Genomic DNA, 16,664 nt, shown 5'->3' with positions numbered 1-16,664 from the left:
ATTAGCCGGACCTGCTTGTACTGAACGGCATTCACTTTCCAGCCACGGTACATATATCACATGAGTCAGGAGAACACGTTGTTGAATAAATCTCACAGCTCATATTAACCCTTCTGACACTAATATAGACAAGATCCTCCAATAAGATAGTAGCCATGTATAGAAAAACAATCACAGAAGGACACACGCAGACTCGTCAGAATATCCTTGTTCTATTTGTAGATCAAACGTATCTTCATAGACTGTTGACAGTTTACATGACATGCCCTCCCTGGCGCCAAAACAACTCCCAAGAAACGCCCAAAAAAAAAAGAGAAAAGAAAACCAAATAAGACGCCGAATTCAAGTGGACAGACTTGCAACGATGCTGAACAGACTTTTTCTTCAACAATAATCCTAAACGACAACTTTGGGAGGGGCATCGTACGGAATCCGCTATGAGTTTGTATCTGCTAGCTTGCCTGCTGTAAAGCAAAAGGAGCGAATGACGGGATATCCATGCAGGCGTCAACTCCAAAACGGTAAAAAAAACTCGGTCGCTCGAATAAAAAGACTCAAATGTCGTAATCTTAACAATCCCCATAACCTTAGCCGTGTACACGCATGATATCAAAATTTGGGCCGGAGCCTCATGGAGAGAAGAAAAGTAATCGGTTCGATGTCGGATCCCCAGGTTTCAAAGGGCCATCTCAACTTCTAGAAGAGGGTGATGAAGCATAACTTATATCGTGGAATTGTACATCGTCATCGTGGTGAAGCGTGACGCTGTTGAACTCCAGGAATGGGTCTGCAGCTTCAGTGCCGGGTGTTGCCAGTCCGCTATCCAGGGGAACACCAACGGCTCTGGCCCCGCTGATGTCAACGCTTTCACTCTCCTTGACATTCCTAAAGTTGATGGTGTCGATTCCACGGCCCTGGTTAGGGACAATAGGAGGCTTCATGTGGCGAATCAGAGCCCACTGAGTCGTTCGGAAGAAGGGGTGGGCCTTGATATCAGAGGCACCAGCTCGGGCACCTAACCTGCGGTTCTCGTCCTTGATCAACAGTTTCCTGATGAGCGACTTGCAGAGGCTATAATGAGGAGGGTCAGCAACAATTCATGTGGCAAGTCGTTCTATATAGGACAATGGTGACTTACTTTGAAATCTGTGGCGCTCCAGTGTGGTCTGGGAAGGGAATGTCCTCGCGCAGGATGTTGGCAAAGGTGGCATTTCGGTTCTTGCCCTTGAAAGGCGTGGTTCCGTAGAGCATTTCATAGATGAGAATGCCCAGTGTCCACCAATCCACTGCACTTGTGTGGCCACTGCCCTTAATCACCTCGGGGGCAATGTACTCCTCGGTGCCGACAAACGAATTCGTTCTAAAGTCGGCGATACATGATCGCGTGTCAATTGTGGGCAAAGAATCTGTCCTAGCTCCGTTCTTGCCAACAATCATCGTGGGCTTGCCACCAGGGCCAGACTGCTTTGACAAATCAAAATCCGACAACATGATGTGGCCGGACTGGTGAAGCAGGATGTCTAAAGAAATACGTTAGTCAGCTGCGTCTCCTCATTCTCTTCCCATCTGGAGGGGTTACGTACTCTCCGGCTTCAAATCTCGGTAGATGAAACCCATGAGATGGAGGTACTCCAGAGCAGCCGTGACCTCGGCGGCGTAGAAACGAGCGTCGTCCTCTGGAATGCACTTGCCAGGGCGAGTCTGGAGTGCTCTGAAGAATTCTCCTCCACTGCAGTACTCCATGCAGAGATAAAGATGGTCTTCTGACTGGAACGAGTGGTATAGAGTAACAATAAAGGGATGGTTGCTTGTCGCAAGAATTTCCTGTTCAGCGAGGGCGCGCTTAATCTTGTTTCGCTTAATCATCTCCTTCTTGCTCAAGACTATGGGACCAAATTAGCGACTGCAGAGGTGTCAATTTTCAAGCTCGCATTTTTACCTTTCATGGCGTAGAGCCGGTTGCTCTTCTTTTCTCTAACCAAGTAGACTTTGCCCACATCACCTTTGCCAATAAGCTTGATCTTGTCGAAGCTGGCAGGCCCAACTTCGACATCGCGGACCTTGATCGAGTTGGAACTGTACGTCCTGCGGAAGGCTAAAGAGGTCTGGGGAGGAGGCAGAGCACCCAGAGTATCTTCGCTGTATGCTTGCTGTACTGCATCGGCCTTGCCGCCGTCGACGAGGCCGAGTGACCCTGACTTGGCATTCTGGATCAAGGGGTCTTTGCCGAGTTCAGCGGTGCCGGGGCGCTCGCCCTTGTTTCCAGCACTCGCAAAGAGTCCCTGGGCATTAGGTGCACTGGCAACCCTCCTTAACCTGCGGGCCAGCTCTTCCTTAGTTTCGCTTGTAGCCTGTTCGGCCTCTGTGCCATCTGGGCCCGACACCTTCAATGTTGGCGTATCGGGAGGACTTGGTGGCACAGAACCTTCGTTGTGATGGCGCAGGCCAGGCTGTCCCTGGTGAGCAAAGTAGGGGTTGGCAAGCGCCGTAGGGCTCATTGCTTCTTCTAGCTTGCTGCTCTCGCTGGCGACGGTATGTGACCTCAGGCGACCAACGGTGCTGTTGAATAGCTTGGTGTGTCGAGAAGTTTTGGTCGAGTGCGAGTCGCTGCCGCTGCCGTTGCTCGAAGGCCCGTTGAGGTTAAGCGAGTTGCTGCTCCTTTCTTTTTCGCCGATACTACTCGCGCTGCTGTTCATGCGGAAGAAGTTGCGCAGGCGATTGCTGACCTGGCCCCCAGCAGAGCTGTTGGCGACCTTTGAGGATGGCATTGCTGGTTTAGGAGATGGAGAAGATGGAGATGACGACGACGACGATGATTGGTGATGATGACGAAAAGGAAGCGAAAGACTTGATGACGTAGAAGAAGTCGAAGTCGAGGACGCAGATGCAGATGTAGACGCAGATGCAAATGCAAATGCAAATGCAGATTCAGACGCAAACGCAGGCGTTGACGATGACGATGAAAATGGAGAGGATACGACGAGTGGATGCGGAGGTGGGACGTGGATTGACGGTATCAATGTTCGGGTGACGCTAACGGGGGTTTCGATCAAGCAACTGCAGCCATGATTCGCACAGCAGACGAGGAAGCAGGCGCTGGACGGTAGAGGCAACTTTTTTCGGCGGGATGGCGAGAAAAGAGGCTTGAATTATGGACAACGATGGTCTTGTTGGATGCAAGTTCGACGGTTTCTGCCAACAGTTTGAAGCGGCTGGACGAGGTACCGCGAGTTGAGACAAAGCTGGTGGGTCGGTCCGCTCACGGCAAGCCACGTTGCCTCAGGCATCAGCGTCACTGGTCTCTGCAGGCTTATCACTGGGCGAGATTTGTGGAGGCGCGGGCAGGTACAGGTACTTGGCGTCCCAGATCGGGAGGGCGCCCAGTTCAGGCTGTTACAGTCCTCCAACGGGGCAGCACAATTGAGTTACGGGGGGCCACAGCGGTTAGGACGAGGCGTTCAGGGGGCGTTGGGGAGAGCCAGCTAGCGGGTGCGCGTTAGCCCCGTAGCGGACTAGGTCAGAAGGGCATCGTGAACATTTTCGGGCTGTTGGTAGAGGTACTGCAGAGCGAGTCATGAGAACGATGGCATGGCGCCTCCATCAACATTGGATCGAACATTCAATACGCTTCTCTGCCCGCTCGTAAGCACACGCACAGGAACAGGCACAGGCACACAGCCACCCGATGCATTTGATTTCCATTTTCAAAACCTGGTATTCGGTATCCCGATACGGGGGGCGTCGGATCTTGGCTTCGTCGGAGTGCAGAAACCAATTTATAATGCTGAGCGTGCAAATTTGACTGCCAGATGCCGGGCTGTACCGGAACCCGCCTATAACGCCATGCCGCGCGCGCGCATTCGCTTTCGTGTTCATTCAGGCGCTGTTGAAGTGCTGGTGCAGCAGTCGTCATCCAATACAGTGCTCCCTTCAGTGCCTGTCGGTACCTGTGCCTGTGGCTGCTGCTCGTACCGGTACTTTTGCGGGCGAGGTACCTGTACTTGCCTCGCTGCGGAGTCGTCCACCTTCTCCCCTCTCCCTCACATTTTCCCTTCCAGTGAGACGCGTTGCGGCAGATGAAGCTGCTTACCAACCAGGCCAATGAGGCAGAATTCACAAACATCCATGTTTCTATTATCCGCAGCAGCGCCCGTGTCTCCACCACGAATCCGTCCTGATGTGCATTTGCAAAGGGCTGATGCATGACTGCTGAAGCTTGACCTCGTACCACTGCCTGATGTGCCTGAGTTGAGGCTAGGGCTGCATTAGTTCTCAGCATCAAAAGCAGCTTTCACGAGTTCTGTCATCCGAGACACTGCCGCACAAAGCTGCCTCTCTCTCTGCGCCCGGAATCAATCGCCTCTACCAGCACTCGGACGGACTCCGTTCTTGGTACTCGTACAGCACTACGCTGCAATGCACTGCACTGCGATGCCCCAGACCAGACAAGACCAACAGACCAACGGCTGGTCGGTATGTTCGGAATCTGGCGACTCTACGGGCCATCATACGAGCCCCAAGGCCTGACGTGATGCCTGTCTTGTCACAGAATGTCGCCGAGCACCCATGCAATCAATCAAACATTTGACAGCCAATTCCGTGATGAGAGCAATCGGAATTTGTTTCGCGCTAAAACACGGAGTGCAGCCGTTCATGCCATGATGTAATCATCCCATCAGTTGCTCGAAACAAGGAATGGCAAAAAAGAAAAAGAAAAAAATAGAACACGATGCTCCATTCTCCGGTTGTTTCAAGCCCGACATGGCGGAAAGGGGTGGGTCGTGATGCTCCATAAGCTCCGCCAATGCTGATCGGCTTGGACGAGGCGCCGTGATTCCCGTCATTGCAATTGTTTCCCTGCAGCGCCACAGCCGCGCGCGCCCTTTTTGTATATGCCGACCGGAAGCCCGGTGATGAGCATTGAATACTCGTATTACTAGACAGATAGCATGGAGGCTGAAGCGGCCAGTTGCCAATCTTGGTATCTGGTGTCGTCTGGATTGCTAAAACCCGAGAGCTATGTCCGTATTTGGTGTATTGGAATGCATACTTGTGCTGCATATGGTAGCATTGAAGAATATCGTTCGGGATAAGCACTGTCATCACTTGCACTAAACAGATGGGATGACCCTGGCTCCGTGAACAAGCTGGACTGAAGCATGCACGCATATATCTTCTTCGCTTATACACGGGCAGTATATAATAGGGTAGCACTCTCTCGGCCTAGCATTTGTAAAGCCAACAAGCTAACCATGCCATCTGGAGAGGTGAGGAGCTCCCTCAAGCTGCATGTAGCCAGTAGTGTGAGGGTAAATGAACCCAACAAACATCGCTATGCTTTTTTTGAATTATTAGATTCACAAAAAAGCGAGAGTGAAGGCGCCATTTGCGCCAAGAATATTGATAGAGTTTGTCGTTGTGTCAATTAAGGTTAAGTGGACACTCTTCCTCATTAGGCTCAGCCAACTATCGATCGATCCAGCTTGAGCATCAAATGCTGTGAATCGATCCATGGGCTTGACATTCTAATGCTGAATGACTATTTATAGTCATCAATATATATACGTGTCAAATGCTTCACAGATGTATCAGACGCTATTGTCACAAAACAGAAGCAAGATCCTTGGCAACATGTCTCCCGCGATACTATTTGATGACCTTCGGGAGGGGTCATCTCTCATCCGTCCGTAGTCGCCATTTTGGGTTACCGTGCACGCTTGGCATTCGTTGACTTGACTTCCATTGACGTGTCTCGAATTGAATCCAAATCCAAATCATCCAGAGTCGACAGAATCACCCAAATTTTCATCATGGCCTGCGGCTCTAGCTGCTGTGAACCGCCCTCCAAGGCACCGCCGGAGGAAGATTGCTGCTCTACCCAGCTTCCAGAGCAAGAAGATTCCTGCTGCGTTGACGACGTGCCAGATACCAGCCTCGGGAAGGTTGAAATCGCTGATACTGAATGCAACGAATCGATTCAATCAGACGATAAGCGATGCCAGGATTCATGCTGTGGTGAATCAGTAGAAGAGCTACAGGCCGACAAGACATGCGAGAGCAAGGCTCAAGAGATCGACCTCAAGGATGATTGCTGTGCTCCACAGATCTCCCAGTCCAACTGCAGCAAGGCTTGCTGTTCCAAGGGAGACAAACCATGCCCCGATATCATGAAAGCACCATCCTGCTGCGAAGGTAAAGTCTCTCCATGCTGTGACCAAACCTGCCTGGATCGCCTTGCGCTGCGTGAATGCGAAAGCCTTGGGTCTGGTAAGCAACCCGATTGCTCGACAAACCCCCAAGCATATCTCTAACATTGTCAACTCGCAGGTCCAAGCAATATTAAGCCGACCTCCAACTGCGGTCGAGGCAAAAATGGCAAGCCATGTGATGGTCACTCTCGCAAGGTTCGGGACATGTACATGGGGAAACTCGAGGCCCTTGGATGCATCTGTCGTGCTCTCATCGCCCTTGGACAAGAAACATGCTGTAATCTTCAACGCCGCTCAACCTCGGTTAATGTGCGACGTCGTTCAAGAGAGACGTTATCGCTCCGTTCACGTTCGTCTGTTGACTCCTGCTGTGCCGCCGATAGGGCGGGTGGAAACTGCTGTTCCACAAAGAAGTCGGTCAACTTGAATGAGAAACGCCTGAATAATGGCAAAGTTCCAGCTAAGTCGAAGCCCTCGAGCGTGGCGGAATCTTGTGCCGACTCTTGCTGCGCTGAAATGCGACCAACTCGTTTTGCCAAAAGGTCGACAGAAATCTTTACCAGCATCGCCCAAGATGCTGATGTGGAAAAGAGCTTGTCGTCCAACGATGAGAAAGAACATGTAATTCTCAGCATTTCAGGCATGACTTGCACTGGATGCGAGACAAAGCTGATTCGGAGTCTCGGTGCCCTCCCGTCTGTCAAGAACTTAAAGACCAGCTTAGTGCTCGCTCGCGCTGAGTTTGACCTAGTTGGCTCTTTTTCTGCGGCTGAGGTGACGAAGCACCTTGAAAGAACTACGGAGTTCAAATGTGAAAGGATTACGAATCAAGGTTCTAACCTCGATATCATTGTTTGCGGCGGCGATGTAGCTGCGTTTGTTAACCAACCTTGGCCAGACGGGGTTACTGAAGTGAAAGTCGTTGACGACAAAACCGTCAATGTTAGTTTTAATGCCGACATTATCGGTGCAAGAGATTTGATTGAACGTGGTTGGGGTGACGTTCCAATCCAGCTCGCAACGGCTCGCGCGGATCCAACACTCGAGGCAGGCAATAGACACGTTCGACATATCGGTTACATGACACTGCTGTCTGCCTGCCTCACTGTCCCTGTTCTAGTCATGGCTTGGGCTCCGCTCCCCAAGCACGAGCTGGAATACAGCTCGGCATCCTTGGCTTTGGCAACGCTCGTCCAATTCATAGTCGCTGGTCCATTCTATCCAAAGGCACTCAAAGCTCTCGTCTTCTCGAGGGTAATTGAAATGGACCTTCTCATTGTTCTCAGTACTAGTGCAGCTTACATCTTTTCGGTTGTCTCATTTGGTTACTTGGCTTCAGGAAAGCCCCTGTCAACCGGTCAGTTCTTCGAGACCAGCACTCTACTCGTGACCCTTATTATGGTAGGCCGTTGGGTGGCTGCTATGGCCCGCCAAAAGGCCGTGGAATCTATCTCGATTCGATCTCTTCAGAACACCACAGCGCTCATTGTGACTGACGAAGGCGAAAAGGAGATTGATACTCGTCTCCTCCAGTATGGAGACGTGTTCAAGGTCGCTCCCGACTCGAGGATTCCGACCGATGGCACGGTGATGTCTGGCAATTCCGAAGTTGACGAATCTATGATGACAGGAGAGTCAATGCCGGTCGTGAAGCATAGTAATTCCCCAGTCATTGCCGGATCTCTCAATGGCTCGGGTGCATTATACGTTCGACTGACTCGACTTCCCGGTGACAATACGATCAGTACTATTGCTGGCATGGTGGATGAGGCAAAGCTGTCGAAACCAAGGGTTCAAGCCATAGCTGATCGTGTTGCAAGCTATTTTGTCCCCCTCGTCGTTGCCATCACCATTATTGTCTTCTGTATCTGGATCGCCGTTGGCATCAAGGTCCGTGGGCAATCTGGAAGCGAGGCCACGATCCAAGCAATCACCTACGCGATCACTGTTCTGATAGTGTCTTGCCCCTGTGCCATCGGCCTAGCGGTACCCATGGTTGTCGTCATTGCTAGCGGTGTTGCCGCTGAACGGGGCGTTGTCTTTAAATCGGCGGAAAGTCTTGAGGTTGCTTACAAGACATCACACGTAGTGTTCGACAAGACTGGTACAATTACGGAGGGCAAGTTGACAGTGGTACAGGAATGGTATGCTGATGGTGACCAGACCGCTACAAAGTCTCTCCTTCTGGGTCTTGTTGATGGCATCAAGCACCCAGTATCTGCTGCAATGGCGTTGCATCTAAAAGGCCAGGACATATCCCCTGCACCGGTATCGAGCTCAAAGGCTCTGACAGGGAAAGGCGTCGAAGGCATCGCGGAGGGATCTGGATTGACTCTGCAGGCAGGCAATTCCCGCTGGCTCTGCCTTGAACCCAATCCGGTTGTACAATCCATGTTGGCACGTGGGTACACAGTTTTCGGCTTCATGATTGACGGTTCCATCGCTGCTCTTTTTGCCCTCCAAGATTCAATTCGACCAGATGCTACCTCTACGATTCAGGCTCTGCTCACTCGTGGCATATCGGTTCACATCATCTCAGGAGACGACGATGGTGCTGTACGCTCTGTCGCAGCACGATTGAATATTATCGAGGCCAATGTTCGTTCCCGCTGCACTCCTGCTGACAAGCAAGCATACATTCAGGACCTTCTCCAAAGCCCTGCCTCTACAGACGAGACCAATAAGATCGGCAAGACTAAGAAACCCGTCGTCATTTTTTGTGGCGATGGAACCAACGATGCAGTCGCCCTCGCCCAGGCTACCATTGGTGTACACATGAACGAAGAAGGTACCGATGTCGCCAAATCAGCAGCCGATGTTGTTCTTATGCGTCCCAGCCTCGCCGGTATCCTCACCGTCATTGCGGTAAGCCGAAAATCCATGCGCAGAATTGCCTTTAACTTTGGCTGGAGCTTTGTGTACAACTTGTTCGCCATCCTGCTGGCTGCTGGGGCGTTTGTCAATGCGAGAATCCCGCCCGAATACGCTGGCTTGGGCGAGCTCGTCAGTGTATTGCCTGTTATTGCTGCGGCCACGCTGTTGAGATGGTCTACCATCTAGCCGTGATCAGCTGTATTGTGTGTTGAAGAGGTGTCTTTGTGGTGTGAGTGGCATCGGCGCAGTGCCTTTTACAGTATTGCGACAAGAGGCGACTTCATGCGCCTGCGCACTGTTATTTTTCTTTCTTTACCCGTTATTTACTATGTGCGTTTAGTTTCAAGATGCAAATGATCAGCTCGCATCTTTGCAGTATGATCTGGATGCGTATATGAAGTACGGTGTAAGGGTAAAGATTCAACATCCTACCCAATTATGAATTGCTTCTTCTTTCTTCGCTATATGAAATAGGTCTATATACTTGAATCATTTGTGAACAAAATGTATCAGCTAGTGCTAGTTTTATCATTAGCCAAGGGTATCATAAGCTTATTCCTTTTCCTCATCAATCTTCGTCAATAGGAGAATCTGATTCTTCGCTTGGTAGATTGTCATTCAATTGGACCAGCAGATCCTTTAGTTTCTGACGATTGTGTTTCCACGTTGCGAAATCTTCCACCTCTTGATCTCGTATAGACGGCGTCACTTGATTGCCTTGATCGTCTTTAAGATAATCCGGAATCTCTTCATCTTTCAACCGTTGATTAGGGGCACCATAGTTCTGCGGCCCATCACCCGTATGCCAACTGAAAGGTATGAGATGCTTCTTCTCAATATGTGCACGAAGCGAGGGTACATTAGGGAACTGGTAAGGGGCCGAGCTTTGCGAGCTTTGCGCGCATTTCCCCCAACAACAAACAAGTGGCGCTTTCCGGCAGTGCACCACAGAGACGTGGCGTCGTAACGTATCCAGGTTATGAAGCTCAGCCTTGCAGCCACTCCATTCGCACAAAAATGCAGTAAAAGAGGTTGGCAGGGACCGGTAGACTTGCCACGGTAGAGGAGATGGCGCTTTTGGCGGCCTGCCGCGGCGCTTTGGGTTTCCTGGTGGAAGGAGAGGCTTCGGTTTAGATGGCCGACCAGGTCTTCCTGTTCTCTCTTTGACAGGTTTTGGAGAAGCAGGGCCTCGTAGTGAAGCATAAGACATGCCGGGTTTCCAACCTTTAGGCCGTCCCCGACCGGCGCTTGGTTGAGAACCCGGCGCAGGTACTGGTGACGAGCCTGGAGCCGGTAATGAAGTTGGAAGTGGTGTTGCTGCATTTGGAATTGAAGTTGCTGGCGCTGGTGTTCTTATCAACTGTTTGGGTAGAGGTATTGGTGTAGGTGCTGCCACTCGTGCTACCGTTGATACAGCCACTGGCGCAGCTGCGGGTCCGGCTGCTAGTGTTGATGTTCTTGACAAGGGTTTTGGTAGAGGCACTGGTGTGCGAATTGAGGCTGTTGTTGCTGATGTTGTCGTTGTTGATGTTGTGATGAGCGTCTTAGGGAGAGGCACCGGCGTTTCCTTCTTTGCGCGTGAAGCGAAATTGGGAGTAGCCTGTCGTGATGATGCCGACGCCGTCGCCGCTCTGTAATCACCGCCATTCTCGCCTTCGACGTGAGACCATGACGATCTATTCAGATGGGCCGGCGACTTCAAAACCACAGCAATTCGCGACTGCCGCGATTCGTTCCTTTCGGGAGCCCTGGCCCGAGCAGGAGGCGCCGTGAGCAGCGGGTCGTCGCGATCCTTGCTTGCAGAGCGCACTGATGGCCGTTGCGAGGCGGAGCTGGAAGGCCTTTTGGGAGCCTTTTGGCTGCTCCAGAACTCGACAGGGTCCATCAGGAGCTGTTCCTCCTTGGATGGAAAGCTATCCATTCTGTTGTTTTATTGGTGGTGAGGGTTTGAAGGAATAGCACAACAACAGCGAGCAGTGACATCGAGAAGAGCTTGGCGCTAGGTGGTTGCTAGACCCATCTTTTGCCATTTTGGGAACTTATTGATAAGCGATAAGAACCGGTGTACTTATTCCAGGGTACCTTCGCATGAACTCCATCCAAGCCTCTCATATTCGAAACCTTGGACGTATATCTGGGATTTCTATGAGGATGGCACATGTACGGAGCACGCCGTATTAGGATGTAGAATTTTAGGATATCACAGGGCTCTTGAGTTTTATTGAGTAGAAAAATAACCTTTGCGACTGCGCTACGGGAACATTGCCTAGCTATGGCTTCAAGAGGCGCCACTTTCACTTTCGTGCATATCGGCCCTTTACTGGAAATTCAAAAACTTATTCTGAATTCAACACGTACCTGAGGTATATAAAGAGGACGGACCCCCTACTGTGCTCACCACTGGTCTTGTCAAGAAGCTCTGGAAGTGCAATGCCTCGGCATTGGGCGCTCTCCACTGAGAGTGCCTTTACAAAAGGATGACGCAAAACTCGTCAATGATGAATCGCTCCAAACGCATCAAAAGATCCCTTTGGGATATGGCGCTTGAGAGCTCCTCTGAGACATAGAATAGCTCATCGTTGTATCGTATCCATGATGAACATTGCAATCAAGTCTTCTGCTGCTGGTAGATAGCTGAATCAGATTGCCTTGTCATGTTCATCGATCAGTTCCGAGTCGGAGACATATGGCAGGTTGAGCTAGATGAGTGAAAACATAGGGTTGTAATTGCTACATACATGTACATACATAATCTATAGATCTAAGGGCAGACTGAAAAAGAAAAGCAACAAAGCACCAAACCCTCAGTGTGACGCCCCTTTCTTCCAACCCACATGAAGGCTGCTGAAGACGAAACTTTCCCCACAGCTATCTGCTTTGCGTGTCTGTACGTGTAGTCAGCAACAAAGCTCATACGTGACATCATGTAGGAAACATACTTCTGGATTCGGAGCGGGGATTTGGCCTTGTAACTCAGAAGCAGAGGCATCGTCCGGTCACAGGTAATTCCGAGACGTCCATGTGACTCTGGCTCTTGAAAAGCCAGTTGAAAACCCTGAAACAGACTTGCTCTCTCTCTTTCTTAGCTCTCGCGAATGTCGCTAGTCGGCTTATATTATCCCTCAAAAGGATGACACTCTTCACTTGGAGAGCAGTTCCACAGCTAGGTGTAGTGCTTCTGCATTACATTATCTTCATTGGAACTCTGGGGGATGATCCTAGGGATCTGCTGGGAAGCCGCCAATGATGAAGATCCCCTCCAAACGCGACGAAGATCCTTGCAGGATCTGATGACGGCCTTGGAGCCAGTGTACTGGAGAATCGCTCTGAGACGGATTGTTACTCGTTGAATAGGCTCAAGCGGAGGTCAGAAAAAGCGAGACCGCAAAATGATTAAGTGCATATGCACATTCAGCAATATAACAACCCAATCAACTCATCAAGTGGTGCTTTTGTAGGGGGGTGCCTATTCAGCCAGCACCGGCATTTTGCTATATAAGTATGGTAGTAGATACTAGAGAAATATAGATATAGTAGTAGTTATTAGGAAAATATAGCTATAAGTATAGTAGCGGATAAGTACTCAAAGAACAGGCGTATAATTTTACGCGTGTGTATTCGAATCTTTCTCGGTCTCGGTTTTTCTGTCCTTCACTTGGCACTGCGAATGCGTCAAGATGGCCTTTGGTTGCGACAGTATGCAGGGCCATCGACTCATCCAAGCGGCAGTGAAGATGCTGACCAGAAAAATAACAAAAGGCATGGGCAAATATCTAGACCGTTGAGAAGGAAATGACAAAGATTGATGGAAAAGGAACAAAAAGGATCGAAGATGCAGCTCTGGTGGTTTCATCTCTGCATCTCCAGCTGCAACTTCCTGTCGTGGTTTGTATGTGGTCGGTTTAATGGAAGAGCGGTTGGAGTCGCTGCAGATGAGTTAACACACCATGTCTACCTTACATATTTATTCTTTGACGAATATCCTAACAGGAGCTGTGAGATCGACTTCCTCGATAGCGTATAGTACTCGAATTTGGATGGCAGTGACTAATGATGACTACAGATGGGATTTTCTTTCCTACTGTCGGTAACACCGTTTCTGGAGGATTTAGAGGAGAAAGGGGACGATTATAGGATATTGAGAGTTAACATTTCCGATGTGAATATGAAAACTCCAAAAAAGACTTCAATGCCTAAAGTATACATAAGAAAATCCAGCAATTCCACCCAGACTTCACTGTGTCTTTATACACGCTACCATATAGAGACCCAATTTTAAGAATCGTATTCTGAGCGAGTGCTGCTGTCACCTGAAGACGACCATTTGCTATCGAATTCATGATCTGTTACATAAATTGCTTTTCTATGACGGAAGTATTTGAAACCAAGGCTAAAATCCTCGCAATGTTGGCCAGAATACCTTGTACCATAAGTCAACCAAATTGCATTCCTTTCTGTTAGGGAATTGAAACATGTCCGAAACGTTCTTACAAAAAGTTACATTGAGCACAATTTTTATTACACAATCCCGTATAACACTCCTATTCCTGAACAGAGTCCGACTTGCCCTCGTTAGAACTTGGGGTGAGAAGCCTTCTCACTCATCCACAGCGTTGTAAATCTCGGCAATGGTAAGTGGAGTCCAGATCTTACCTTCAGGACTTAGAACTTGTACAGACTTGTCAGCTCCCTTATCAAGGAGAAGCGCAACAGTTTCTGCCTGAGTGTTGCCGGTATATAAAGGTCTTTCGCCAAATAAAGGTCTTTCAAAGGCTGCCAAGCATAGCGCCGTCCACCCATTAACATCACGTTTGTCGATCGCAAAATTTGGCATGTCGAGAATTCGACGGACTGCGTCGACATTGTTACTTACTGCCGCCCAGTGAAGGGCGTTGCGGCCCATGTCGTCAGTGACATGAACGTCGCACCCGAGGCTGATCAAGTGTTGAAAGCAGTCGGACCGCCAGCCCGCGGCCAGATGAATCGGCCGGCGGCCCTCCCCATCGGGCGCTTCAAGTTTTGCGTCGTATCTGCCTTGGTCGGTGAGCAGCTTCAAAGCACTTGAGCTCTTCCGCCGGCAGGCATAATGAATGGCAGTTTCGTTTAGTCCAAAAACTTGGTTCACGTCCACTCTTACAACTTCCAAGAGGTGCCAAATCACTTCAAGCACCTCTTGCTCGCTAGACTCACTGATGCAGGCAGCATGCAGGGGGGTCTGGTAAGATTCAAGTTGGCTGAAGCTAGGCTGAAAGTCTGCCCGTGCTCCAGCAGCGTGGAGCCGACTCACCATCTGTATACTTCCTTCACGACATGCGTAGTAGAGTACCGATTCCAATGAGTTGTTCATGAGGCTCGCATCGGCACCCCCCAAAAGCAAATAGTCGACTATGCGTAGGCGTTCAGGGCTGTTTCCCCTTACAAACCACATAAGCGGTGTATCTTCTCGATTGTTCTTGGCATCTATGTCTGCCCCATGTTCAATCAGTCTTTCAACAGCATAGGGATCGGGCGACTTTTGCTGGGCCAAATAATGAAGAGCAGTGTTCCCAAAATTGTCTTTCACATTGACTTCAGCCCCCCCTTTGACGAGAAGACCTATCATTGCAGCCGTCTCAGCATAGTGCAGAGCTGTTGAATTGTTGCCGTCTTTGTGGTTAACATCAGCTCCCGCGGCGAGAAGACAATACACAGCATCCAGGCGTCCCTCACTATGACGCACAGCGTGTGTAAGTGGTATCCCCCCAACCGCGTTAAAATTAACATCTGCGCCGAATTTCGCAAGTAGCTCAATGGCCAGAGTCTGAAATGACGCAGCCGCGCGAAATATCGGAGTGTACCCAAAATCATCCTTCAGATCTGGGTTGGGGATGCGCTCCAATGCCTTCTCCAGGGCCTGAGGAGACTCAAGGCATAGATGTATTAAACTCTGCCCGTCCGGTCCACTTATATCGGCATTTGCTCCTTTTTCTAGCAGAAACTCGACCATCCTGAAACTTTTCTTAGTTGCGGCCTTAAGCAAAGCGGAATTGCCATTGGCATCTTTCCAATTTATATCTGCCCCTTTATCTAGCAAAATGCTAACATCTTCTAGGTTTCCGAAATTTATAGCATGCATTAGGAGGGGAAAGCCATCATATGGCTTGTTGACGTCGACTTCTTTTGAGATGAGTTGGTTAAAAGCATATGAGAATTCGTGGCGTATTGCCGTCAACAATTGCTCGTCCCAATGACGAGGGTTATCACTCGAATCTCTAGACATGTTGGCGTTTATATTTGGGAGGTTTATTAAAATAGTTTCTGTCGCTGCTTCGACGTGATCCTGATGTTGTAAATAAAAAGAGCGGAAAGAAGAAGAACTGTCGTCGTGTAGTAGAGAGAGCGAGATGGTGTTTTTATATATCGGTATTTGGGTGCTTGGTACTAATAGTTCTGTGTGTGAAACTTGATTCTTTGTCTAACGAGCCTCACAAAGAGCTTTGCCACCGATTGAGGGATACGAGCCAAAGGGCGAATGAAGCCTGAACTAAAGTGAGTCAAAGTTTTATTGCGAGGCCAGAAAAGTATGTTCATTGGCTCTGGTATCTCCTACCAGACAAAGCGGACAGAGAGCTCTCAGGGGCACTGTTTTGTCTGATAAGTCAGATGACCTAACCTCACGCAACGAAACAAACAAAACCAGTGCATTGGTATTAATTCTTTGATGCCAGGTGGCAAAAATATTGTATCCGCCAGATAGGCTCTCTTTAAACAAGGAACAGAAATGTACCATTACGTACGCCATCAGATATTGTACACGTACACCTTTCCTAAGACAAGACAAGAAGACGACACGTTACGAGATTCGTTGCGCGCCCAATTTGCAAGATGTGTTTACCTCTAAGGCCCTCAAATTGTCGGGTGGTGGTTGATCAATAGGTATACGTGGCTATTTCTTCTTCTTGTTCTTCTTTCTCATCCTCGTCGAGTCCGTCCGGATTGCTGGTAGGGTGGTCCTTTTCATCGAAAAGTTGACTTTTTCTAGCCTGAAGAGTGGTAACCATCATATCTCCTCGATCGTACCTTGATATTGGATCTGTTTTCCGACACAACGGTTTTCTGACATCGAAATAGTAACGGTCGTGAATTCGTAGATCGATTATTTGCTCGGGTACGCTCCATCCGGCGTCGTGGATCATTCGAATCTGAGAAGTGCTGGTCATAAAGTTTATTATTTGTTCTATTAAATGCTCCATGGAGCTCCGAACTTCACAAAGTTGGAGGAAGTTGCTTACCTGTAGTCTCTCTCTTTCTCGATATCGCGAATATTCTAGGGAGATCAATCCACCGTATTGGCTGCCCTTCCTCATCTGATAATGTCTGCCGTGAATATGATTCAGATTGCGGGTAATGATGGTGTGATGTGAAGGCAGATTTATCTATCGTTGTCTTGCATTTGCGGTTAACTGCTCGATTTTTGGTCCCGAAATTTTATGCATATACAGTCAAAGACTTACCTCGTTAGCAAATTTCTCGAGTTATCGCCAAATTTAAAACTTAGAAAGACTTAATGTGCTGCTTATCCTGAAATTGATCTAATAATGT

At 49.3% G+C, this 16,664-nt stretch overlaps 4 protein-coding genes across 4 annotated transcripts; 1 reads left to right on the top strand and 3 right to left on the bottom strand.

Moving 5' to 3' along the window:
* Positions 1-51: 51 nt before the first annotated feature.
* V8C40DRAFT_256569 (kinase-like domain-containing protein) lies at positions 52-3,285 on the bottom strand. Its single transcript, XM_083218298.1, has 4 exons — positions 1,940-3,285; positions 1,584-1,883; positions 1,139-1,520; positions 52-1,071 (listed from the first exon to the last, which is right to left on the bottom strand). The coding sequence occupies exons 1-4, from the start codon at positions 2,766-2,768 to the stop codon at positions 690-692; spliced, it is 1,893 nt and encodes a 630-aa protein (XP_083068476.1). The 5' UTR covers positions 2,769-3,285; the 3' UTR covers positions 52-689.
* A 2,404-nt stretch (positions 3,286-5,689) lies between these two features.
* V8C40DRAFT_256566 (cation-transporting P-type ATPase PCA1) lies at positions 5,690-9,789 on the top strand. Its single transcript, XM_083218297.1, has 2 exons — positions 5,690-6,267; positions 6,328-9,789. Exons 1-2 carry the CDS (start codon positions 5,811-5,813, stop codon positions 9,267-9,269), a joined length of 3,399 nt encoding a protein of 1,132 aa, XP_083068475.1. The 5' UTR covers positions 5,690-5,810; the 3' UTR covers positions 9,270-9,789.
* V8C40DRAFT_256565 (uncharacterized protein) lies at positions 9,486-11,022 on the bottom strand. The gene has a single exon (XM_083218296.1). The coding sequence runs from the start codon at positions 11,002-11,004 to the stop codon at positions 9,652-9,654; it is 1,353 nt and encodes a 450-aa protein (XP_083068474.1). The 5' UTR covers positions 11,005-11,022; the 3' UTR covers positions 9,486-9,651.
* Positions 11,023-13,680: 2,658 nt separating this feature from the next.
* V8C40DRAFT_270288 (ankyrin repeat domain-containing protein) lies at positions 13,681-15,342 on the bottom strand (the record flags this gene model as incomplete). Its single annotated transcript, XM_083220174.1, has 1 exon — positions 13,681-15,342. One exon carries the CDS (start codon positions 15,340-15,342, stop codon positions 13,681-13,683), a length of 1,662 nt encoding a protein of 553 aa, XP_083068473.1.
* Between the last annotated feature and the right edge of the window lie 1,322 nt (positions 15,343-16,664).

This window comes from Trichoderma camerunense (assembly GCF_050948025.1).
Source record: "Trichoderma camerunense strain CBS 138272 chromosome Unknown V8C40scaffold_22, whole genome shotgun sequence".
Lineage (NCBI taxonomy): Eukaryota > Fungi > Ascomycota > Sordariomycetes > Hypocreales > Hypocreaceae > Trichoderma > Trichoderma camerunense.
Note: the sequence above shows the minus strand (reverse complement) of the source record. Positions and strands in the feature narration are given on the sequence as shown.